We start from the raw sequence: 27,063 nt of genomic DNA, 5'->3' as shown, positions 1-27,063 counted from the left end.
GGAAGAGCAGTTGAACAGAATGGACAGTGTCTTTAAAGGAGGTTATAAGATGAACATCAAGAAAAGCAAAACAAGTATAATGGAATGTAGTCGAATTAAGTCGGTGATGCTGAGGGAATTAGATTAGGAAATGAGACACTTAAAGTAGTAAAGGAGTTTTGCTATTTGGGGAGCAAAATAACTGATGATGGTCGAAGTAGAGAGGATATAAAATGTAGACTGGCAATGGCAAGGAAAGCATTTCTGAAGAAGAGAAATTTGTTAACATCGAGTATAGATTTAAGTGTCAGGAAATCTTTTCTGAAAGTATTTGTATGGAGTATAGCCATGTATGGAAGTGAAACATGGACAATAAATAGTTTGGACAAGAAGATAATAGAAGCTTTCAAAATGTGGTGCTACAGAAGAATACTGAAGATTAGATGGGTAGATCACATAACTAATGAGGAAGTATTGAATAGGATTGGGGAGAAGAGAAGTTTGTGGCACAACTTGACCAGAAGAAGGGATCGGTTGGTAGGACATGTTCTGAGGCATCAAGGGATCACCAATTTAGTATTGGAGGTCAGCGTGGAGGGTAAAAATCGTAGAGGGATACCAAGAGATGACTACACTAAGCAGATTCAAAAGGATGTAGGTTGCAGTAGGTACTGGGAGATGAAGAAGCTTGTACAGGATAGAGTAGCATGGAGAGCTGCATCAAACCAGTCTCAGGACAAGACCACAACAACAACAACAACAACAACAACAACAACAACTGCAACAACAACTTTGTTTCCTGCAAATATGTGAGAAAAACTGTCTGCACCAACTGTTACTGATCTTTCTGGTATGCTAGATATGGTCTCACTAAAATTTTGCAAATGACTTGTGAATTTTAGTGATATAGTGTTTACAGATGGGGAAGGATAGAAGGAAGAGAAATACGCAGGCAATAAGTTTTTGGATTTTCTACATTTACATCTACATCTATAATCTGCAATACACCTGATGCCATGTGGTGGATAGGTACTCTGTGTATCAACGTCAATTCCCACGTTTCTCGCTCCAGTTGTGGATGGTTTGCAAGAAGAATTATTGCTGGTAAGCCTCCATGGGAGCTTGAATAACTCTAGTAACTCCACGTTCATGATCTTTTCCTGAGCTATACGTAAGAAGAAGCAATACATTGGTTGACCTTCTAGGAATGTACACGATCAGAATTTTAACAGTGATGCAGAATGCCTCTTTTTTAGCATCTGTCACTGTGATAGGTCAAGTATCTCTGTGATGCTTGTACACTTACTCAATGAACCTGTAACCAGTGCTTCATTTGTAACGGTACACACTGATACCCCGTACTGATACCTCTGACAAAGGAAAATCACAACCACAAAATTTGAATTGTGGCATGACAGAACTTTACTTTTTACCAGTATGAATGTTGTGTTCACTCTTAGATGCTCAGAAAAGCATCAAAATAATGTTTTAAGAAGTACAAATTTCCAAGTTCCCCAGAAGGTCCAATACTGGATCTTCTTTTCTTATAAATCAAGTGCTCCCTGTACAGAAATGTGCCCTCTTCTTATGATCTTCCTAACTTCCTCAATCAATCCTATTTGGTACAGAAATCAGACTGACAAGTAATATGAACAATGGTTTTGTACACTATCTCTTTTGTGAGTGGCCTACACTTCCAGTGAGTCTCTTGTCTGGCATGTGCCTCACTTGTGAGAAGTTTTATGTGGTCCTTCTACTTTGTATCACTCTACATGCATACTCCACATATTTTATGGCCATGTCTGCTTTCAGCGAGTTCTGCAATTGAATAATTGAACAATAATGGGTCATTTTATATATTTATGTGCAATGCACTACATTTGTTTATGACAAGGACCGACTACCAATCCCTGCACCATTGTCAATTCTTCGCAGACCTCCATGCATTCTGATACAGTTTACTCATATTGTGAATTCTCTCCGTATAACAGCATCATCCACAAAAATCCTTATGGAACTTCTGACGTTATCCACTAGGGCATTTATATATAATGTGAAGAGTAATGCTCTTATAACACCCATTGGGGTACACACAAAGTTACTTGTACATCTGAAGATTTCTTTCCCTCACAAACGACATGATGTGTTTTGTTTGCTACAGACGCTTCAATCCAATCACACAGCTTGTTTGATATCCTGTACATTATTATTTTGCTCATTAGGTGGTAGCGCAGAAATGTATCGAATGCCTTCTGGAAGTCAGCAGCATGACACCAACCCGGCCCCCAGTACCTAATGGTTTCTGGGTCCTGTAAATGAACAGAGTGAGTTGTGTTTTTACATGATCAATGTTTCAGAACCCATGTTGATTCCTAAAGAGAAGATATCCAATTTACACAAATATCATAGTATGTGTGCACAAAATACATTCCAAAATTCTGCAATAGGCTGACATCAGAGATATATCCCTATGGTTTGTGTGTGTGTGTTTTGTTTTTTTTAAATGCAATGAGGAGGTATTGAATACAATTGGAGAGAATGGGAGTTTGTGGCCCAATTTGACTAGAAGAAGGGATCGGTTGGTAGGACATGTTCTGAGGCACCAAGGGATCACCAATTTAGTATTGGAGGGCAGTGTGGAGGGTAAAAATCATAGAGGGAGATCAAGAGATGAATACACTAAGCAGATTCAGATGGATGTAAGTTGCAGTAGGTACTGGGAGATGAAGAAGCTTGCACAGGATATAGTAGCATGGAGAGCTCCATCAAACCAATCTCAGGACTGAAGAAGACCACCACCACCACCACCACCACCACCACCACAACAACAACAACAACAATGTAGAATTTTATAAGTATCTCATCAAGTCCAGTGGCCCTTCTACTGCTCAGTGATTTTAGTTGCTTTTCAATCCTACAGCCACTTATTTCGATATCTGTAATTTTAATTTGAAGGAGAAGGCACTGGAAAAAGGCGTTTCTGATGGCAGCATCCACTGCAGCATCACATGATAAGCTTGTCCTGGCTGGCTGCCAGCCTTCAATGATACCTGATCTTGAAATCGTTTAGTTGATACAAGCACTTTTGCACATGACAGTGTGTGTTCATACACACAACAGACATTTGGGCATGAATTTCGCTTCCTGCCACACATACTACACCTTGCATTTCTCTTTCCCAGCCCCCACAGAGAAACTGGACACACACAGCACATCGATCTACACTGAACATGTCTAACAGACAAATGTCACAGGGATGAACTTTTACGCTGCTCCTTCCTGATTCCCGAGAGGGCACCTCTATACATTATACACACCTACCTGCATTACAAATGGCTGTACTGTGCTCATTACATAGTCTGTCTCATTTTCATTTGACTGTCTCTTATAATAATATTTTAACTGTCTATAATTTGTTAAATGAGGAATTTGTACACTATTATTTGAAGTAAAATTGTTTTGAGTAATGTAGTACAGAACTATCAAGGGTCTTGAAAAGAGCTCACTTGACTAGCGACTGCTGTTTTTGCTTGCGCCAGTTAGAGTATGTAATGTTATGTTAATAACTTAGTAGGAAATAATATTCATTAATAACTTAGGAAAGTGTAATTAAAAGGAATATTTACATGATACACACAAAATAAGTATACTGACATAGTCAGAATATTTTAAAGTCTGTACAGAATTACATTTTGAATGGTTGGCACACTCTTAGTAACACTTTCGACTATAGAAGTAGCCTGCTGATAGCTATGGAGGGAGCATGCAGAATGGGTATCCCAGTATTTCGGTGTTGGTTCTCGGGTAGATCTTGTGCAGCCTATTAGTCACTTGTGCGATAAATTATTAATGCTGGCTGCAGCTAGATGGCAGATAGTCAATTCGTTGCATCAGTTTGCAATTTCACAAGATGTATTTATTGTGAAATAATATGGATCTTTGAGACTGAATGGTGTTATTGATGAACTGATATTCAGATAGACTTGGGCAAAGTAGTGGAATTTGTTCAGGATAAAGTGTTGGTGCACTGCATGATGGCATTGGCACATATTAAACATGATTTGTATGTGCTCTGAATGAGTAAAAAGTTCTAACCTCTGTAAGGCTACCTTTCGATGTTATATATTAATTTGGGGTAAATAAAACTGAGATTGAATTTTACACCATTGTCTGGGTACATTATAGTCTAAATGGAGTGCTTCTACTAATTCACTTTGTTTATTGTTTATATTTATTTGTAGTAAGCAATTATTAACTGTTCCATAGGCTGGACATTATGATTCAAATGGGTTTCATTCGGGCATAATGCAGTGGTGCACTACCAGCACCTTACACTTGTGCAGTGCTGTTTATTCAGTTTACGGTTGTGTGTTTTCCCTCTGGTGGTTGGTTAGTAACTGATCAATTTTGTTTAATAACTAATTTCACTTTATATTTCTGTCAGAATAAACAGTTGATTGCATGGGGGAATAGAACAATTGTAGCACATAAAGTTGCAATTCTCTGCCACACACTAGAGGGTGGATTACAGAAAAGGGTTGTAGATAACATTATGCAATTAATTAATTTGCTGAAAGAGTATTGGCAGTACTCTTGGGAGGTGATGTTAATCTGTTCCGTATAATCTGTAATTTCTGAGCCCTCACAGGAATATTACAGGCACAAATATTTTCACTCTCATTTGCATGCTGAGGTGGAATTCTTTAACTTAATATTCTGTTAAGCCAGATAAATTATTGGTCTCATTTTGTCCCGTCTCATCTTCTCAACTGGCATGTCCCTCTGATCATGGTGTCCATGTGAACTGCCCTTCCTTTTTAACCTTCCCCAATTTTTCCACCTTTCCTCAAGGAAAGCTACTAATTCTGAAAGCTGGGATAGTGCATATAAAAATATCTATTGGCAATAAGGACTTTTGTCATGAAGGTCAGCACTGGTCAGTAATTTTATCTCATAATTTTAATCATACTATGCAGATATCTGCAGCTTGTATGAGTGTCACTGCTTAGCAGTTCTTTGGAAACATGACTGAGGCAGTATATAATTGACATGTTTTTCAAAGCATTTATGCAGCTGTATTTGGATTTCATCCTCATTGAGCATTCCATATTCTTGTCAAAAACAAACTATCAAGGTTGCAAGCTGATAGAAAGTCTCATTTGCATTGTTGTCTGCACTACCTGAATGTGGTATGCCACCCAACCAAAAATATTACTACAAATACGGGGGTAACCCAAAAGTAAGGTCTCCTATCTATTTATAAGTACAAAGACCTGTTTATTTCTAAAATGGTTTACATCTGTTTACAACTTGAACATTTAGCTATTTTTCGACATAATCACGATTTCTATCGATGCATTTTTGTAGACGCTTTGACAGCTTTTGTATGCCCATGTCATACCAGCTCACTGCCGTGCTGTTCAGAAAGTTATGAACCTCTTCTTTCACCTTGTCGTTGGAGCTGAATCGCTGGGACCACAATTAACGCCGACTGGTACTGTGAGACTCTGAAAAAACTCAAACGGTCCATTCACACCCCGGAGAAGAGGAATGTTGAGCAAGGGCGTACACATTCTCCGTGGCAATGCTCGCCCACATGTCGCTCAGCAAACCATTGCTCTCCTGCAAGAGTTTCAGTGGAACATTATCACCCACCCACACTATAGTCCTGACTTGGCGCCAAGTGACTACCACCTGTTCTCTAGGTTAGAAGAACATTGGACAGAAAGCGATTCAGCTCCAACGACGAGGTGAAAGAAGAGGTTCATGCTTTCTGAACAGCATGGCAGTGGGCTGGTATGACAGGGGCATGTAAAAACACAGCATCTATTAAAATGCATTGACAGAAATGGTGATTATGTCGAAAAATAGTTAAAAGTTCAAGCTGTAAACCATTGTTGAAATAAACAGGTCTATGTACTTATAAAAGAAATAGACCTTACTTTTGGGATTACCCTCATATTTCTTTGGTATCTCTTTCCAATTTCCCTTAACTCACGAGGTGTGGTACCTCAGACCAAGTGAAAATTTTTGAACTTGCTCTCCAAGGCCAGTTGCGGTGGAATGCTTCAATACTCGCCCTACCTTCCTTAAATTGCTAAGCCCACAATGTTTTGTTGTTGATTGCGTTATCGCCTTCTGCATTTATTGCTGACATGTGTCATTGATAGGTGTTGAGTCTCCTAGAATGCACCTCGTGAACTACGTACCTGTTTTCTTTAGTACGGTGCCATACAGCTCAAAATGTGTTGGCACGAATGTGTCATTTTAACTTTCCTGAGTTTGATGAAATTGTTAATCGGTTTATGGAGGAAAGCGTCAGTAATATATATCACGAAATAAACGAAAATGACTATGATTTTACGTTAGCCAGTGATCACAGTTCAGCTATTGAACAATCATTCAAAGGAAAAACTTCTAGAAAGCTGTGATGGGGATCTATCTATTTCTTCAGTGAAACACTTAATCTGTTAAAATTGAATGTGTTGTGAGAGGTGATAAGAAAAATGTAGTTCTCAGCAATGAATGTCAATTTGACAGACTCTTTTTGTACCTATCAGGTGGAATTTTTATGCACAAATTTAAACCCCGGAATTTAGTTTTATTTGGAAATTTATTTGCTACAGAGACTGTATAATTTATCAGAATGTAAAATTCAGTACTCTAACAATCTATTTTTGTGTACCATTTAAAAGAACCATACAAAATTATGTAAAAAGCTGCAGGCTTTGTTTAGCGCAATAAAATAAATTAGAAGCATTGAAACAACACTTAAATAATTGTACAAGTAAATGTTATATAGCATAAATTAAAAATTTCAAATCAGTTTTGCCTTAAATCTCAGTTTAAACATAGGGGGTTCCAGAGACCCCACCTCGTGGTATATGTTACAGGAAAGCCACCTTACAAGTTAAGGGTTAATACTAATCTGGTTTTGTTATGACTGACATCACTCTTGAAGAGTGGGCTTCATTGAACTCTCTTGTCCTTGGAGAACACCATATTATCAAGTTCCATCTATTTCTCAACATATTTTGCGAAAGAGAACACACTGTGAAAGGGTCACAGTCAAAAATCTCTCTTCATACCAACGATTTTGTGTTTGAATGCGTAAATGCTGTCATTGCCCATTCATTTAAAGTAGCCGTAAACCATGGCTGGTGTACACTTCTTAGTTTCTCTAAACTTTACTTTAGACTTTTTTCGTTGACATCTATTGAACGATGTCCAGGCACTAATTCCTCTACTTTGCACTTTTGTTTAAGTTCAAGGACTTCTTCATTGGGACCCATCAAGAGAGATTTTGCTATATCCGCGTCTATTTGCTTCACAATGACTTCACAAATACTTATTCTGGTGATTTGGTAGAGACTTCATTTCTCTTTGCTGTACGTTCCTAGTGGTAGTGTGTAAAGTATTTTGAGCTTCTTTAGTGCTTCTGAAATAGCTTAGTTGAGGCCCAATGACAAGATCAACATGAAGTAAAAAACACATCTGAGATACAAGTCAAACGGAGATGTCCTCCTTTAAGACCTGGAGGAGAACAAGTAAAGTGTTACAGAGTTATTAAACTTTGAAATCACCCACTCTGTACAAAAATAAAATAAATGCATTTGATATTTCACACATTTTGTGTTTTTCTTCTCCCATTCTTTCCATGGTCTGTATTTCACTTCCATATAATGCTTTGCTCAACACAAAGTTTTATACGCTACTTCACTGTTTCATTAATATATGGGACTAAAAAATCTGCTTATGTCTCCACATTTCTGTGAACATGTGGTGTAATCTTGATTCCCAGGTCACTAATCGACTCCTCGCAAAATCTGTTGTTTTTCACCATCTAAAATTCTCTCTCAATCCATATATGCGAGGAAATTTATTTGATTTTTTTCTTATTCTTCCTTCCATTATTACCCTCACTGGAGCCTACCTTTCATCTTTGTCTCCTCTTCCGATCACAGCTGGTGGGTTCCTCTCAGCCTGCAATCTAAATGGCCAGTTATTCCTTTTAAACTTTCCTCAACCTAACCCTCTTTCCTCCTCAAAGAAGGAATGAACAGTTCTGAAAGCTAGGATGGCTTTATTAGCAGTACTACATGTCACCTGCTGAAGATAAGTACTAGCAAGCGGTTTTGTCTGATGATTTATCATTTTATATACATCCTCTCACTGCATTTTTCCTCAGTGCAACTTAGTTTTGTCCACAAACCTAGTCTTAAGCAGTTAATTACTTTCTCTGCAACAATTTTCAATACTACATTAGGGTTCTGTACAATTTGTTTCTTTTGCCATTTTAGATGATTAGTGGGTTTCTATATTCTCCTTCATTTTCAAAATCTTAGTTATCTGTTTAACAATATTTCAATTATTTTATCTCCTTAATTTCCAAAGGCAAAGCACAACATCACAAGCATGCACGATTCATAATTTACATGTTCAAAATATTCCTGTGCTTTTGTTTGCACAAAAATGCTATCTCAATTTTTAGCTTGGTACAGTTACTACATCAAATTTAAACTTGTCTAACTATCAAATTACAATTAATGAAACTTTCCATCCAAAATTCAGCTGGTCCAATTCCATCTTGATCTTAAATTAAGCGAAAAGAGGGCTATCTAGAAAGCAGATTATGTTTCCAACTGCACCAACAATAGACAGAGCTAGTGTGGACATACTGTTGTCTGAGCATTTGTCCATTTGGTCGGTATGCAGTGGTGCCAATGTGAAATTTATCAGAAACTGAGTGAGGTATATGGAAATAAGGAAAGCACTAGCCAAACAAGCACAGTGACTGATGAACTAGTTGCAAAAGTTGGTGAGAAGATTCAAGGAAGCTGTGACAGAACAATACAATGAATAAGGTATTGTCAAATTTTGGAAAATTTTAGAAGAGCAGTTCAAAATAAGCACGGAGGAAAGCTGAGCTCAAAAAATTTGTTATTGCATGACAACACTTGACCACACATGACATATCACACTGGAGAAGTATTTGATGCTTGCAAATGGGAGGTGTTTTCTCAGACACCATTACCCAGATCTTGCACCCAGTGACTTACAATCTGTTTCCAACAATGACAACCTGGCCTGCAACACAGCATTTTGATGGCGGGAAACTGTGGGAGGGTGTGAAGTCTCAAGCAACAGAATTCTACAACATTGGAATTTCAAAACTTGTTCACTGCTTTGATAAGTTCGTAATTTGTGTGGAGACTATGTTACAAAATAGTACTTTAAGGGTTGCTTTAAAATGTATAAAGTATTTTTCTTTTTTTAAAAAAATACCAATACACAAACTACTTTCTGGGTAGCCCTTGTATATTAGCATAAATTGTTTTCTCTCCACAGGAAGCATGAATATATCCTAGACAAGTTGCCAAACTAAACGAAGCAGTAATAAGGCTATGGTTAGCCTTTCACGACAGCTGAAAGGAATACTGCAGTCCTTCAAAATGTACCTCAACAAACTGTATGCCTCTCTGCCCTGCAAGTGATAGCCAACTCTTCTCTATTGCAAATTATTTTACCATTACATACACATTGCATCAATTTTAACATACATGTTGCAGATCATGCATATAAGTTTACGAAGTTGCCACAGCATTCATTGCAGTCATTTCCACTATCTGAAATTTACATAACAATGATAGATCATAAGCACTGCCACAAGAAATGCTGGCAGTGTTTAACAGAAAAATCTATGAAACTGACCATAAGTGTTTTCACTGAGCTCCTGTGTTCCAGTTCTGCTTGCAGCTCCATTAGCTCATCTGTGAGAGAAGATAACAGGGTCCTTGAATCACAGTCCAGTTCTCCATTCATGATGTCAGCATTGTTGTTGCTGTTGCTACCACCAATGTTGTTATTGTTGTTCACATGAGCTTTTTGACTGTTGCTTTTATGGTGAGAATTTCCATGATGACCTTGGCAGCAAACATCAGCAGACTGAGGAACTGTTGAAAATGCAGCACCCAGGCACCGCAAAATCAGACTACGAAATTTTAAGAAAGCCTTTTCATCAGCAAATGTCTGCTGCACAATTTCTGGAGACATCTGCCTGTTACACAGAATAAGAAGCTGTAGCTGCTGGTACACAATGGTGTGACAATAGAAGTATACAACTTATTCAAATACTTTTACAAATAGAATATGTTAAGAAACTAGAAGCATTGGATGCAGAATAAAATTGTAAGTACTCAACACTTATGTAATTGTACTACATGTTTTCAAACTTGAGAATTATCCACATAATGAGCAATGAAACTCTCACTTAACTTAACCATAAAAACTAAGACTGCTACTACAAAATACAAACCTTGAAACAGGCTCCCATGACAGCATCACAGTCAAGTCACGATTATCTTGTAAACTATTCCAATCTATTTTGTCTTTTGCTGGATTTATCTCCATTGCTGTTACAAACTGCAAACAGACACACATGAAAAGCGTAAAGTGTTGGCTATAAGTAAATGGAAAGAATTAATTATAAACATTCATTATGGCCTTCATCTGTTGACTACATTTACGTAATCTGGCACGAGTACTGTGAAAAAACAATAGCAAAATACAGTAATAAACATACTGGATTGGCATAACTGTAATGTCAAAAAAACACACAGACACACACAAATTTCTTGCATTATATGTGAGGATCATTACAAAAGGACTACACATTTCTATTTCAGATGTAGTATGAATAGAAGAATATTTCCATATACACATATCAAAAAAAGTATTGCATCACCTCAGTTCCAAACCACACATTGCATGTCCTCAATACAGCCAGACCTTGAGAGGTTTACATAATAAAATGTACACTTTCACGGCCAGAAACGTCATGTCCATTATAATTGTCCAGGCTGTTATGCTGTGGTCAGTTGATGAATTCTGTGTCAATTCCCAACGTTTCGTCCCCATCTGCGGAGGACATCTTCAAGAGGGTCTGTAGATCGATGGAAGGTCCAACACACCCACTGGCTCACTACTGACTGCACTAAATTCTGTGTCCACGCGCTCCTGCACCGAGGTGTGATGTCACGTGTTTTGAAAACGTCAGTGCAATTGGACACTGTCCGCTGCCGTCGACCGCTGTTGCCATCACCCAGTAGTGGACGGGTGGTACACATCGTCTTCAACACCGATATCCATATACCATTTAATTTCACGCCCTCTTCCTTTCGACTGAAATTATTAGAATGTTTGGCGATTTCGATTGCCTCCCTGTAGAGCCTTTCTTAATATCCGCTTGTAGCCGCTAGTACTTGCGTCTCCTCGAAACGAATATGACGGTTACCTGGCTGGAAAGAATGCTCCCCAACAGCTGATCGTTCCGTTTCTCCTTTTCTACAATTACCCTTGTGCTCTTCCAAAAGTTTTGAAACAGTTCTTTTAGTGGTACCCACTTAAACATCTCCACAGCTGCATGGGATCCTATACACTCCAGCTTTTTCCAATGTTTTGCGAGCGTACTTGGCAGGCTTAAAGTATTCCTGTATTTTCCTGGTGGGCTTGTAAATTATGATAATATTCCGCTTCGTCAAGATCCTCCCTATTCTTTCCATTACATTTTTAACAAACAGGAGGAAAACCTTGGATTTTGCAGTAGTCTGTATGTCACTATGAGTTCTGAGTGGCTGTCTCAGTGCATGTTTTATTTTGGCGGACGAATATCTATTCTTCATTAGTGCATTGTGGAGATGTTCCATCTCAGTGTGGAGCAACTCAGGTTCACAAATATTTCTATCTCTGTCCGCTAACGTCTTGATAACGCCCTGCTTCTGTCAGTCCGTGTGCATGGGTTCGCGGTATACTGAGTGGCCCAAACTACCATTTTCATTTCTAAAGACAAGCACATTGAGGAAATGTAATTTGCCGTCTACCTCCTCCTCCTCCATTGTTAAATTAATTCTTGAGTTTATACTATTCAGATGTTCGTGGAACTGCCTTAGTTCCTCCCTGCTATGTCTCCACAGCACAAACATGTCAACCACGTATTGGAATCGTACTTTTGATTTTTTTGCTGGCAGTACCTAAGGCCTGTTCTTCGAATTTCTCCATAAAGAAGTTAGCAATTACAGGACTTAGGGGACTTCCCACAAACATGCCATCCATTTGTTCATAAAACTGTTCATTCCACTTGAAGTATGTGGTCATCAAACAACACTTGAACAGTTCTGAAATATAGGCAGGAAAAATTCGATCCGGCTGTTCCAATACATCATTAAGTGGAACCAGGGTAAACAGCAATACCACATAGAAGCTGACCAATATGTCCTCCGGCTGGACCACTATGATATTCAATCTGCTGATGAAATGTGTCTAATTCTTTAGATATGAGGCCAAACGGCCCACATGTGGTTTTAACAGTGTACTCAAAAACTAGGCTAATGAGTAGGTGGGCGAACCAATGGCACTTAGTATCAGTCTTTCTTTATGAATTTTGGGCAATCCATAAAGCCTCGGTGGTAGCGCAACCGAACTGCAGAGACCTTTCTGTATACTCTCTTCAATGGAGGACTCTTTTATTAACAGCGACACAATTCTAAGAACGTTGTTAGTGGGGTCCTTATTCAGTTTCATATTTGATTGCGGATCCAGTAGATCAGTAATTTTACTCTGATAGAATTCAAAGGTATGCTGTACACGTCGGTACCTGTAATAGCTAGTAGCATATTCTCTTGTATTGATGCATGCCTGTATTCATCGTGGCATACTATCCACAAGTTCGTCAAGGCACTGTTGGTCTAGATTGTCTTACTCCTCAACAGTGATTCTGTGAAGATCCCACAGTGGTTGGCGGGTCACGTCGTCCATAAACAGCCCTTTTCAATCTATCCCAGGCATGTTTGATAGGGTTCATGTCAGGAGAACATGCTGGCCACTATATTTGAGCGATGTCATTATCCTGAAGGAAGTCATTCACGAGATGTGCATGATAGGGGTTTGAACTGTCGTCCATGAAGACAAATTCCTCGCCAATATGCTGATGATATGGTTGCATTATCATGTATCATGTATACCGTTATGGTACCTTCCATTACCACCAGTGATGTACGTCGGTCCCACAAAATGCCCTCGGTCGATTGTCTGGTTGAAGACATATGTGACACTCATTGATAAAGAGGACATGATGCCAATCCTGAGCGGTCCATTCTGTACCGCGCTGAACGGTGTCATGGTTGCAAAGACGGACCTCGCCATGGACGTCAGGAGTGATGTTGCGCATCATGCAGCCTATTGTGCACAGTTTGAGTCATAACACGACATCCTGTGGCTGCACGACATCATTATTCAACATGGTGGTGTTGCTGTCAGGGTTCCTCGGAACAATAATCCACAGGTAGCGATCATCCACTGCAGTAGTAGCCCTTGGGCGGCCTGAGCGAGGCATGTCATTGACAGTTCCTGTCTCTCTGTTATCTCCTCCAAGTCCGAACAACATCACTTTGGTTCACTGCAGATGCCCGGACACTTCCCTTGTTGAGAGCCTTTCCTGGCACAAAGTAACAATACGGACACAATCTAACCATAGTAGTGACCGTCTAGGCATGGTTGAACTACAGACAAAACGAGTCGTGTACCTCCTTCCTGGTGGAATGACGAACAGGTCGGCTATCAGACCCCCTCTGTCTAATAGGCGCAGCTCATGCATGGTTGTTTACATCTTTGGCTGGGTTTGGGACTGATGACCTCAGAAGTTGTCCCATAGTGCTCAGAGCCATTTGGGTGGGTTTAGTGACCTCTCTGGACAGTCAAAGGGACTGTTTCTGTGATACAATATTCACAGTTAACATGTATCTTCAGAATTCCTGGGAAACGGGGTGATGCAAAACTTTTTTTGATGTGTGTGTATCCCAATTTACTTCAATCAGGTGGCAGAGTTCTGGTGATGTAGGAAATAAATGGTGGGGATATAATCATCAGCAACATGTATCTTCAGAATTTCTGGGAAACGGGGTGATGCAAAACTTTTTTTGATGTGTGTGTATCCCAATTTACTTCATTTCCCTATGCAAGAAGTGTCGCAGCAGTTCATCAAAACAGCTGCCGCACTAAATTTCAATACACCATCAGGTGGCAGAGTTCTGGTGATGTAGGAAATAAATGGTGGGGATATAATCATCAGCAAAGGACGAATAATGTTTGTGGGAATAATGTGACCAGTTATAATACAGCAAGACAGTCAATGGATGCACAGGTTATCTGGTGAAGATAAGCACAGCTGCAGTCAGGATTCTGTGTGTACCAGAATACCACAGACAGCACTAGACGTAACATGTACAACATGATGATATGGTTTGGAAGATAAAAATGACAGTCAAAGAATTGCCAGGTGTACTGAGAATATGTGTAGCAAGTGTGTGATAAGTGGAAAATAGCACGGTTTTTGTTCTTATTTTAGTTTTTAGTTTTGAAAACATTTTATGCAGAAATAAAGCATCTGCTAAACAGCATCATACTACAAGAAACCATGGCAACTCTGAATAAATTTAAAGCCCAGCAATATGAATTTGATCTTATCAGGGGGTACAGGTTTCACTACAGCATGACAATGTGAGGCCCTTACCTGCCAAACTCCTTGATCAACAAAATGGGACTGAAAGTAACACCAACTTGCAGCGTTCTTTTCTAGCTCTGTAAATGTTAGTTCTTTGAAAGGTTCACAGAATCTCTCTGCACGAAGAAGGGGATCATGCCTACTGACAGCTACTAAACGGTTTAAAAATAGAGATTCTGTGAAGTTGTATTTTGACCTAAAACACATATCAATGTCATGCACAAATAGCAAAGCCACACAGAAGAAACAACAAATTTGTGGGAAAAAAAGTCCTTACGCTATTCTTTCGAAATAATAGTTGTAGATGAAATCAATACTACCTGCTTATTGAAAACAGCTTGACATACAAAAATTCTAATTAAATATGTTTCTAGTATTCTTTTATTTTTGTGCTAGGGTGAGGGAAAGTGAACTGCTAACATGGCATCGATACTGAAATTATTAGACACTGGCTTCTAATTCAGTTTTGAAAAATATATAGAACGATATCAAGAGTCTCCTGTGGAGAAGGAACATCCCAGCATATGATAGCTAGGATTCATGAAAACAATACCAATCTCGAGTCAGAACGGCCAAATACCACCATCCCAAATAAGTTTCCTGCATTCTAGTGTTGTGGTGCACTTGGTATTTCTTCAAATAGAGAACAACTGGATTCAGATGAAGTCTGCAGATACATTTCTGACAGGAGGGATCAATAATTATAATAATAATAATTATTATTACTACTATTAAATATACAGATATGTGAGTTAGTAATTCCTACTCACCGCCCTTTATGCAGCATAATAATAGAAATTCTTCTTAGGAATAGTAGGATTTGTCAAGGACGAAGCTTTTCAGTTTGTTTTCAAATTTCACTTTGTAGTCAGACTGGCATTTTATATCACCGGGTAAGTTACCAAAAATTTTAGTTGGGGCACTGTGCACCCCTTCTTGTGCTAAAGACAATCTTAATGTGAAGCAGTAAATGTAGTTTTTCTTGTAGTTTTGTAAGAAGTACATGTCGTCATTCCCTTTGAACTACAGTGAGTTACTTACGACAAACTTCACGCGGGTCTAAATATACTGTGAAGCGCTATGGGAGAGTTTCACTGAGTTCCCTGCTTAGTTTCCCACTAGTTACTGAAGCGAAATTTCAACCCACAGTCTACATATACCACTCCCTCTTTGACTATCCTAGTGCAACATCCTCACTTATCACACACTGCAACATAGATTACACACTTAAAAACAAAATCAAATCACACTTTACATTACACCAAATTTCGTTATTTACGGGCCACAAAATTTAGGCATACAGGTTATTGCTTCAGGTTTATGATATAATGTAAAAAGTCAATTATTTCTACTTACAAGAAGAATTCAGCTCTCACTTAACTGCAGTATCTGTTAATTAACTTACAATGAGGTGACAAAACTCATGGGATAGCAATATGCTCATATACAGTCGGAGTAAAAATTGTGTACACAATGTATAAAAGGCCAGTGCAATGGTGGAGCTATCATTTGTACTCAAGTGATTCATGTGAAAAGGTTTCCGATGTGATTATGACCACACAATAGTAATTAAAGACTTTGAACATGGAATGATAATTGGAGCTAGGCACATGGGACATTCTATTTCAGAATTCAATATTCTGAGCTCCACAGCATCAAGAATGTGCCAAGAATGCCAAATTTCAGGCATTACCTCTCACCGAAGACAACACAGTGGCCAATGGCTTTCACCTAATGAACAACAGCATTGGTGTTTGCATAGTGTTGTCAGTATTAACAGACAAGCAACACTGCATGAAATAACTGCTGAAAGCAATGTGGGACATACGATGAATGTAGTCGTTAGGACTGTGCAGCGAAACTTGGCATCAATGGGCTATGGCAGCAGATGACCAACCCGACTGCCTTTGCAAACAGCATGTCATCGCATGATGTGCCTCTCCTGGGCTCGTGACCACATTGGTTGGACCAACGACAACTGGAAGATCAAGGCCTAATCAGATGAGTTCTGATTTTAGTTGGTACGATCTGACAGTAAGAGCAGAGTGGGGTGCAGGTCCCATAAAGCCTTGGACCCAGGTTGGCAACAATGCTCTGAGAAAACTGGTGGTGGCTCCATAATGGTGTGGGTTGAGTTTACCTGGAGTGGACAGGGTCCTCCATAATGTTCAGCTACTTTGAGACCATTCAAAGCCATTCTTCATGGAGGTCACATTTCCAAACAACAATGGAATTTTTATGGACGACAGTGTGCCACATCAGCGAGCGACAACTATTCATGACAGGTTTGAAGAATATTCAGGACAATTTAAGCAATTTGGCGACCCCGATTGCCTGACATTAATCCTATTGAACGTTTACGAGACATAATTGATACTTAAGTTCGGGCACAAAATCCTGCACAGGCTAGATTTCCGCAATTATGGAGAGCTCTAGGGATAGCATGGTTCAATATTTCTAATATTTCTGCAAGGGACTTCTGAAGACTTGATCAGTCCACGATACACTGAGCTGCTGTACTACACACCAGGGAAAGGGAGGTCAGAGACAATATTACGAGGTATCCCATGACTGTTGTAACCTCAGTGTATTCAAACTTAACATATGCAAACTGTATATAAACAAAGTATTTAATGCAAAAGTTTCTAAATCAAACAGGCTAAGAGTTACATTATTTTCCAGAAATACACACTTCATAATGAATAGACACGATCTGCTTAAATTGCTGGAAGGAAAAAGACAACAATCAAATTGTATTCTCTAGGCTAACTGTGTCAAAATGCAAACAAAAATATGACTACAATTTGACATTTTTTTTTTTGGGGGGGGGGGGGGGTGTTTCTGGAATAAGACAACGAAAACTGATACCTTTAATAAAAAGCTTAGAAATACACTAATACACATATTTGATGAGTAATTTGTACTAAAATAACAGTTATTACTATCGATATAACTTATCTTCACAAGAGTGCAGAAGATCGTATGTGAGCAAAAATGCTTTGTGGACTGGTACTGGAGGCAGAAATTGACAAAAATTATACAAATCTAAGAAAAAACAAAGAAGAAAAGGATAATGTCAACATCCTCCCTGCACACTCTGTTCTTAAAATGTCCTTTGATCCATTACTTCCAATACACTCAAGCCTAAACAATCTTTCACTCTCCTCCTAAGACATTCAGACTGATTTCCAAATTCTCGTACATATCACTATTATATTTGTGTCTGGTGAGGAATTCACCATAGCCATAAATGAGTATATCCTCTCTGACCATCAGTACAACCTCCTCCTCTCAAATAACTGTACATTAAACACCAGAGGATATAATTATTTGCTCTTCTATACTGATCACTATATCTCTCCACAACTTCATTATTTCATAAATATTTGAAGGAAAACAAATTAATTCATATTTTCACTAAATAACACATTTTGTTTTATTATATACTTACAACTGATGTCTGAGCATGTGATCTACAACTCATAAGCTCAAGTAGCTTTTGTTCCACTGACATAATTGCATAGTGAATTGAATTGTTCAGTCGTTCCCTAAACTCAACAAACTCCTCAATCTTTAAGAATGAGCCAAACTTGTAAGAGAAGGTCAAGTGGTCCACACTCTGAAAGAAAACAATGTGTCAGAAAAGGCTAGAGCAGATGATACAATATAGCATTTTAAATGAAGTTAATACTGTTACCAAAAAAGCAGAAAAGTTCTCTTGTAAATAATCAAAACCATTAGTATTATTTTCCCCCATAGTTGCGTAAACAAATATTTGAAAACATTATATAATATGAGACTATATAGACTACATCCATTTGGAAATAACTATGTTATGGTTCGTCACACATTGCTGCACTTTTCATCTTACCCATAACAACCAGAATTCCTTTCACCTTATTCATTACTTAAAATTAGAGCTGGATAAAACTATTAATTACAAGTAATAAATTGTTCTAGCTACAACCAGATAAAAGGTTCCAAAATCCATTATTTGTTTCCATGCAAGCTGAACAGTATGCTGGAACTAGTAACACACACTGACGGAAGAAAATCACAACACCAAAAAATAATTAATGAAGAGTAATGAAATTTCGGGAATACATTTGTCTTGGTAACATATTTAGGTGATTAACATTTGCAAGACCGCAGGTCAATGTAAGCGTGAGATTAGCCATTGCAAGTGTGAAATGTTGGTACATTAATAACTAGTGTAGCCAACCAGAATGTTGAATGCAAGCATGCAAACTTGTATGCTTTGTGTTGTTCAGTTTATTGGATGGAGTTCCATGCCTGTTGCACTTGGTCAGTCAATACAGAGATGGTTAATGCTGTTTGAGGGAGTTATCAACTGATGATGTCCCATATGTTCCCAATCAAAGACAGATCTGGTGATTGAACACATCTAGTCAATATGTTGGCACAGTAGATCATGTCGGTTACAATGTGGGAGAGCATTATCCTATTAGGAAACACCCCTGGAATGCTGTTCATGAATGGTAGCATAACAGGTCGAAGCACCTGCCTGACTTACAAATTTCCAGTTAGGTTGCATGAGAGAATTGTAGGTCCAGTGTGTCTAGCATGCACACAAGTTGGCTGCAGGCCCTCAACTGTCCTCCTCCTAACCTATTCACTGTCATCACTGACACCAAGGCAGAACCAGCTTTCATCAGAAAACACCTCCACCCTGCCTTCCAATAATTCTTACTTGATACCACTGACGTCACAAATGGAAGTGTTACAGGGTCAGTGCAATACATGCTACAGGGCATCTGGCTCAGAGCTGTACTTGATGTAAGTGATATTTAACATATCAGAGAAGGAAAGTTGCTCCTCATCATATAGCGGAGATGCTGAGTCGCGATAGGCACAATAAAAAGATTCACACGATCATAGCTTTCAGCCATTAAGGCCTTTGTCAGCAGTAGACGCCCCCCCCCCCCCCCCCCCCCACACACGCAACTTGCACACATGTCTGCAGTCTCGGAGAGCTGAAACTACACAGCAGTGCAGTTCAGTTCTCTTGAGACTGCAGACGTGCAAGCTGCGTTTGTGTGTGTGTGTGTGTGTGTGTGTGTGTGTGTGTGTGTCCTGCTGACAAAGGCCTTAATGGCCGAAAGTTATGATTGTGTGAATCTTTTTATTGTGCCTATCTCGACTCAGCATCTCCGCTATATGGTGAGTAGCAACTTTACTTCTCTGGTATTGTTACATTCCATCCTGCATTCTCCATTGTTTGATCTGTAACATATTATTGTGTCACTGAGGTGTGAACTGCCACTCAAATTGCTGCTGCTGATGTGGTACAATACACCACAGCCATACCCCAAACACGATGGTCGTCCCTCTTGGTAATACCACATGGCCATCTGGAAACCGGTCTTCTTGCAACTCTACATGCTCACGACCACTGCTGTCAGCAATCATTTACGGTGGCTACATTCCTGCCAAGTATTTCTGCAATATCGTAGAAGAAACACCCTGCTTCTTATAGCCTTATTACAGTGTGTCCTTCATTGGCATGTCTGTTGCAATAAGGGCATTCTTGAATAACAAGTGACCATGTCCAATCTAAAAGGTAACTAATGTTCATGACTGTTACAGTATGCATCGTCATAGTGGTACTATCCTCACCACTCTTATGCAACTGGCGCAAAATTTGAAGAGACATGTTTTTGCCAATATAGAACCATGCCCAGCATATTTTGTTTATTGGTAATGTGATTCTCCCCCCCCCCCCCCCCCCCCCCCACCCTACCCGTCGGTGTAAATGCTCTACTGTGTCAATACTTTTCTAAGTGTCATATTAGATACGTTCCCTGCAGAACTATTAATGAAGCGTGGCTGCAATGTAACAGGTACCTTTTTCCCAAGGAACAAATACATTGCAGGCACGTGATAACACTCTGATGGCAAACAACTTCTGTGTGTAAACAAATTGCAAGATGGAGCTCTGGTGTTGTCTATTACAGTGACAAGGTGTGAATGGTATTGATTTGTTTTAAAATACTGAAATTTTCACGAGAAGAACAACAGCACTGGAACAAATACTTAATTGTTTTCTCATAAATATCCATAACTGCAGCGAATGCCAAAAACTTGCTTTACTGTTGATTAATCCTACTCTATTTAAAAAATTCATAGTGTCTAGCATAGAACGTATTTGCTAAATAATTATGACTTGGTATTAGTACTATTTTAATAGTTAGGTTAGATATTGGCCAACTGTAGTTAAAATAGAACAACAGGCAGCAGTCTTTATTTAATGCATTCCAAATAAGCTGAGGAAAAGAAGAAGGGGAAGGGGGTGGAGGAGGGGGAAGGGAGAGAGGAAGAAAGGGCAGGAAGAATAAGAGAAGGGAAAATAATGGCCCCACATATAGGAGAGAATAAATACAAGTGATAGACTGTTAACACAATCTTCTGATACTCTGACAAACAACACATACAGGGTGAGTCAGGGTTTGAGAGGTGATAGTATAAATGATTCTGAACAAAAAAACATCATATGGACATATGCCCTATTGCGAATGGTTTCCGAGATAGAACATATGTAATAATACTTTGTTACTTATTTTCTGTGTTATTTAAACATCGTTATTGTTCACAACGTACGGCGGAAGTGTAGAGGAAGCTGAGACGCTATCTCATGAACAGTTTGAGGCAAGACACTTCCGTTTCACCAGGTCAGGAAACTACTTCAAATTGGGCTATCTTTTTTTTTCTGTAGGAAACTGAATGCAATTTTGTACTGTGACATGTTTTCGCTGGAGGGTGTGGGTTTTGAGTGACTTGAGAAATGATAGAAAAGTGATATTAGATGCATTCTATCTTGGAAACGATTCGGAACATTGCATTTGCCCACATGGAGTTTTTTTATTCAGAATCACTAAATGACCTTGCGGATAATGTCAGAAGTTCCATGAGGCTTGATGCTGTTGAATATAGAAGTTAAACACTTGAAAACTGGGCTAAAATGAAGGAAGAGGATACACACTTGTGCAGGGATTGGCAGTTGATCCTCAATATATATGGGACATAGTGTGCATAAATATGCAGAAAGACCAGTTACAGCAGAAAAAACAGTGGAAGCAGTCATATCCATAAAATATCTGTGAGTATGTGAACAGAGTGATTTAAAATGGAACAACAACATAAAAGTAATTGCATGTAAGGCAGAAGCCAGTCTCATACTCACTAGAAGAGTCTTCAGGCAGTGATGTCCTCCCATAAAGGAGGTAGCTTACAAAACCATAGTTTGACAAACAGTTTAATACTGTTCATTAGTCTGGAGTCTGTACTAGAGACAACTGATATAGGAAGTAGAGAAGATATAGGGAAGAGTAGCACATTTTGTTACAGATTCTTGTAGTAGTGCAAAAGCCTCATGGAAATGCTCAGCAAACTCCAGTGAGAGAGACTGCAGGAGAGAAGTTCTTCATCATGGTGGGGCTTACTATTAAAATTCTGGGAGTGTATGTTCCTAGAAGACTCAAATAACATATTGCTTTCTCCTGTGTATATTTCGCAAAACAACCACAAAGGTAAAATTACAGATATCTGAGTTAACAGAGAGGCTTACAAGCAATTGTTCTTACCATGAACCATTTGTGACTAGGACAAGAGAAGGGGGAAGTGACAATGGTACACAAAGTATCCTCCGCCACACAATACAAGGTGGCTTGCTGAGTAGATGTGGATGAAGTAAAGTGTAGCACTGTCAAATAATTATAGGTTCAGAATACAAATCCCCTACCCTGATGAACCATGGCACTCGCCGCCAATGGGGTGACTTGCAAGTCTCAGCAGTTATATCTGTTGAGAGACCAGACAAACATGTGGTTCCTGAAGAGGGGCACCATCCTTTTGAGTAGTTGCAGGGGCAATGGTCTGGATGACTGACCAATCTGGCCTAGCAACATAATCAAAATGGTCTTAGTGTTCTGGTACTGTGAATGGTTGGAAGCAAGAGGAAACTACAGGTGTAATTTTCCCCCAGGGCAAGCAGCTCTGCTGTATGATTAAATGATAATGGTGTAAAATATTCCATTTGGATCCCCAGGTGAGGTCTACTAAGGGGATGTAGTCATCAAGAGAAACAAAACTGACGTCTTACAGATCAGAGCATGGGATGTTAGAGCCCTAGGTTAGAAAATTTAAAAAGGGGAAATGGATAGGTTGAAGTTAGATACAGAGGAGATTAGTGAAATTTGGCGGCAGGAGAAACACGACTTCCGGCCAGGTGAATTGACGGTTATGAATACAAAGTCAAACAGGGGTAATGCAGGAGATGGTTTAATAATGAACAGGAAAATAGGAATGCTGGTAAGCTCCTATTAACAGCATAGTGATTACATTATTGTAGCCAAGACAGACACAAAGCCAATACCTACCACACTAATACAAGCTTATACATCAATTAGCTCTGCCGATGCTGAGGAGACTGAAGAAATATATGATCAGATGAAAGAAAAGAAATTATTGAAACATTTAATGGAGACAAAAATTTAATTGTGTTGGTGGACTGTAATTCAATAATAGGAAAAGGAAGAAAAGAAAAAATAGTAGGTGAATACAGACTGCGGGAAAGAAATGAAATAGGAAGCCACCTGCTAGAATTTTGCACCTGAAGACACCAGAAGGTTTCAGACTGATTGTCTAATAGTAAGAAAAAAATTTGGAACTAGATTTTAAATTGTAAGGCACTTCCAGGGGCAGATGTGGACTCTTGACCACAATTTATTGGTTACGAACTGCAGTTTAAAACCGAAGAAATTGCCAAATGTAGTAAATTAAGAAGATGGGACTTAGATAAGTTGAAAGAACCAAAGGTTGTTGAGAGTTCCAGACGGAGCATTTGCCACTGGTTGACTAGAACTGGGGAAGGAATACAGTAGAAGATAAATGGGTAGCTTTAAGAGTTGAAATAGTGAAGGCAGCAGATCAAATAAGTAAAAAGATAAGGTCCAGCAGAAATCTTAAGGTGTTACAGGTGATACTGAATGTAGCTGAGGAAAGAAGAAAAATATAAAAATGCAGGAAATGAAGCAGGCGAAAGGGAATACAAACAGTTAAAAAATGAGACTGACAGGAAGTGCAAAATAACTAAGCAGGAACAGAAAGAGGACATACATAAGGATTTAAAAGTATATTTCACTAGAGGAAAGATAAATACTGCCTACAATAAAATTAAAGAGGTCTTTGAAGAAAAGAGAAACAGCTATATAAATATCAAGAGCTCATATGGAAAACCAACCCTAAGCAAAGAAGACAAAGCAGAAAGGTGGAAGGAGTATACAGAGGGTCTGTACAAGGGATATGAACTTGAAAGCAATATCACAGCAATGAAAGACAATGTAAATAAAGATGACAAAGGAGATATGATACTGTGAGAATAATTTGACAGAGTACTGAAAGACTTAAGTAGAAACAAGGCACTTACAGCCTTGGGAAAGCCAGTCACGATAAAACCATTCCATCTGGTGTGCAAGACAGATGAGACATGTGAAATATTCTCAGACTTGGAGAAGAATGTAATAATTCAAATTCCAAAGAAAGTAAATACTGACAGGTACGAAAATTACCAAACTATCAGTTCAATAAATAATGGTTGCCAATAACTAACAAATTCTTTACATAAGAATGGAAAAACTGGTAGAATCCAACCTAAAGGAAGACCAGTTTGAATTCTGAAGAAACGTTGGAACACAGGAGGCAATACTGACACTATGACTAGAAGATACGTTAAGAAAAGACAAACCTATGTTTATAGCATTTGTAGAGAAAAAGTTTTTGATAATGTTGACTGGACTATGCTCTTTGAAATTCTGATGGCAGCAAGGGTAAAATGCAGAGAGTGAAAGGCTATTTACAACTTGTACAGATACCAGATGGCAGTTATAACAATTGAGGTGCATGACAGAGGGGCAATGGCTGAGAAGGGAGTGAGGCAGGTTGTAGCCTATACTTGACATTATAGATTGAGCAAGCAGTAAAGACAACAAAAGAAAAATTTGTAGTAGGAATTAAAATCCATGAAGAATAAATGAAAACTTTGAGGTTTGCGATGACATTGTAATTCTGTCAGAGACAGCAAAGGATCTGAAAGAGCAGCTGAACAGAATGAACAGTGTCTTGAAAGGAGGATATAAGATGAACATCAACATAAGCAAAACGAAAGTAATGGAATGCAATCAAATTAAATCAGGCGATGCTGAGGGAATAAGATTAGGTAATGAGGCACTAAATGTAGTAAATGAAATTTGCTATTTGAACAGCAAAATAACTGATAATAGCTGAAGTTATGAGTATGTAAAATGTAGACTGCCAATGTCATGAAAAGATTTTCTGAAAATATTTGTTAACATTGGATATAAATTTAAGGAAGTATTTTCTGAAGGTATTTGTCTGGACTGTAGCCATTATGGAAGTGAAACATGAGTGATACACAGTTCAGACAAGAAGAGAAAAGAAGCTTTTGAAATATGGTTCTACAGAAGAATGCTGAAGAACAGATGGGTAGATTATATAACTAATGAGGAGGCACTGAACAGAATTGGGGAGAAAAATTTGAGGTACAACCTGACTAGAAGAAGGGATCAGTTGATAGGACACAGTGTGATACATCAAGAGATCATCAATTTAGTACTGGAGGGAAATGGGGGATGTAAAAATTTTAGAGGAAGATCGAGAAATTACTATAGTAAGCAGATTCAGAAGAATGAAGGTTGCAGTAGTTATTCAGAGATGAGCAGGCTTGCACAGGACAGAGTAGCATGGTAAGCTTCATCAAACCAATCTTCAGACTGAAGACTGCCACAACAACAGAATAAAATCTCGAAGTAATGACTGCAGTTATAAGAAAACTTTTGTCGCCTTTTTTTATGCATACAAGTAATGTTTTGTGAAGATTTTAACTTACATCTTTGTAATTACCACTGAAAAATTTCAGTGTATTTTCATACAGGGTGCTGGCAGCTGTTAACTGACCAGCAGTGTACAGGTGGCTACAGTGTAGATAACCCAGGGAATCCAGCTGCATATGCTTGATATCCAATAGATCATATATTTGCTGTGCAGCTGCTCCTGCACCTAGAAACACAGATGTTAATTAAAGACAAGTAAACACTTGAATTTACAAAAGATTATACTGAGTTCAGAAGTTTTCTTAGTGGAATAATTTTGTGGCACTTATGAAATAATAATGAAATGTTCACAAGGTGTGTATTTTCTGTAAATAAAAGTAATATGTAATTGTTTAAACTGCACTAAATCTAGAATTGGACAGACCAGGATACACACACACACACACACACACACACACACACACACACACACACACAAGCCAGCCTTCCAAAACTCCAGCACGAGTGCACAATTGAGTGACATCAAGTTTTACACCACATGCACAGAAGACACAAATGTAAAATTAGAATACATAGTAAGTGTGCTACAGCCAATAGATTCACCAGATATGAAACATTGGCAAAAAGAAGACATTGGAAGAGGTTTCTCTGTAAGAGTATTACAAAGTTGGCTCCAAGTTATGGTAAACAGTTGCACATAAGCTTCATGAATATGAAAGAATCTGAAGCGAGTGTCTTGTATCAAGTGTGAGCTACTGTGTAAAAATATATTTTTAATAAAAATAAATTTGGTATGTTTTAATGCACCTAACTTAATCATGTCAATATTCTTTTGCAGACAATTTCTTAATGCAAAAGCTAAAATTAGCTGGCACATTATTTTAAATCTGATTTATATATTTACGTTTCCAGTTCCTTACATTTAGCCAGAAGAGACTACTTTAATATTGCTGTATCATACACTTAAAGGAATGCAAGTTTGTTGTAATATTATCAGAACTCACCTAACATATTATAAAGCTTGACTAGCAACAGTTTGACGTGAAAGTTTGATGGGCTTGAGGCAAGGACACACTCCAATAAGTCTAATGCTTCCCTGAGATGAGAGCTGTCGTTTGTCACAGTCCACGCTTCATACAGCACATGTGCAGCCAACAGTGCATATGAATCATTACTCCTAAGAAAAACAATACAAATTCTGCATACAATATGTATACAAACATTTTGAGAATCATACAAAACATTATGACTTCACCTCGGCAAGATACCACAGCTGACATCACTCCTAAAATTACAAAAGTAAATAATTTTTATCAAAGGTAAATTTCTTTTCTCTGCGAACACGATTAGGCTGCAAAATGGAAACAAATCAGAAATTGGGTGACTATAATTTTGTTTATTGATAATATTTTCTAATTGAACAAAGTTCCTGCTAATAATATTATCACTAATGAGAAATTCTAGATTTTAGTGATACCACACCATGCAGAAAATGTCTGCACATACCACCTCTCACAATGAAATTTGAATAGCAATCACTGCCAGCTCTTCTGACAAAAGGAAACAGAGTACAGTTTCCAAAGTGAATTTTCCATTCTGTAGCAGAGCGTGTGCCGATATCTAATATCTTGGCAGATTAAAACTCTATGAAAGAGCAAG

General features: G+C 38.5%; 1 protein-coding gene across 2 annotated transcripts in view; it reads right to left on the bottom strand.

Annotated features, from left to right (window-relative positions):
• LOC126284352 (N-alpha-acetyltransferase 25, NatB auxiliary subunit) overlaps nt 1–27,063 on the bottom strand; it is an 84,685-nt gene that overhangs the window by 23,579 nt on the left and 34,043 nt on the right. For both annotated transcript variants that reach the window (XM_049983217.1, XM_049983218.1), the window contains exons 10-14: nt 26,409–26,581; nt 25,461–25,630; nt 17,988–18,155; nt 10,295–10,401; nt 9,691–10,036 (exon numbers count right to left, since the gene is read on the bottom strand). In XM_049983217.1, the coding sequence (XP_049839174.1) occupies nt 9,691–10,036; nt 10,295–10,401; nt 17,988–18,155; nt 25,461–25,630; nt 26,409–26,581 (964 nt within the window). The remainder of the gene's footprint in view (nt 1–9,690; nt 10,037–10,294; nt 10,402–17,987; nt 18,156–25,460; nt 25,631–26,408; nt 26,582–27,063) is intronic.

The sequence above is a fragment of the Schistocerca gregaria genome, chromosome 8 (genome assembly GCF_023897955.1).
Source record: "Schistocerca gregaria isolate iqSchGreg1 chromosome 8, iqSchGreg1.2, whole genome shotgun sequence".
In the NCBI taxonomy this organism is placed as follows: Eukaryota; Metazoa; Arthropoda; class Insecta; order Orthoptera; family Acrididae; genus Schistocerca; species Schistocerca gregaria.
Note: the sequence above shows the minus strand (reverse complement) of the source record. Positions and strands in the feature narration are given on the sequence as shown.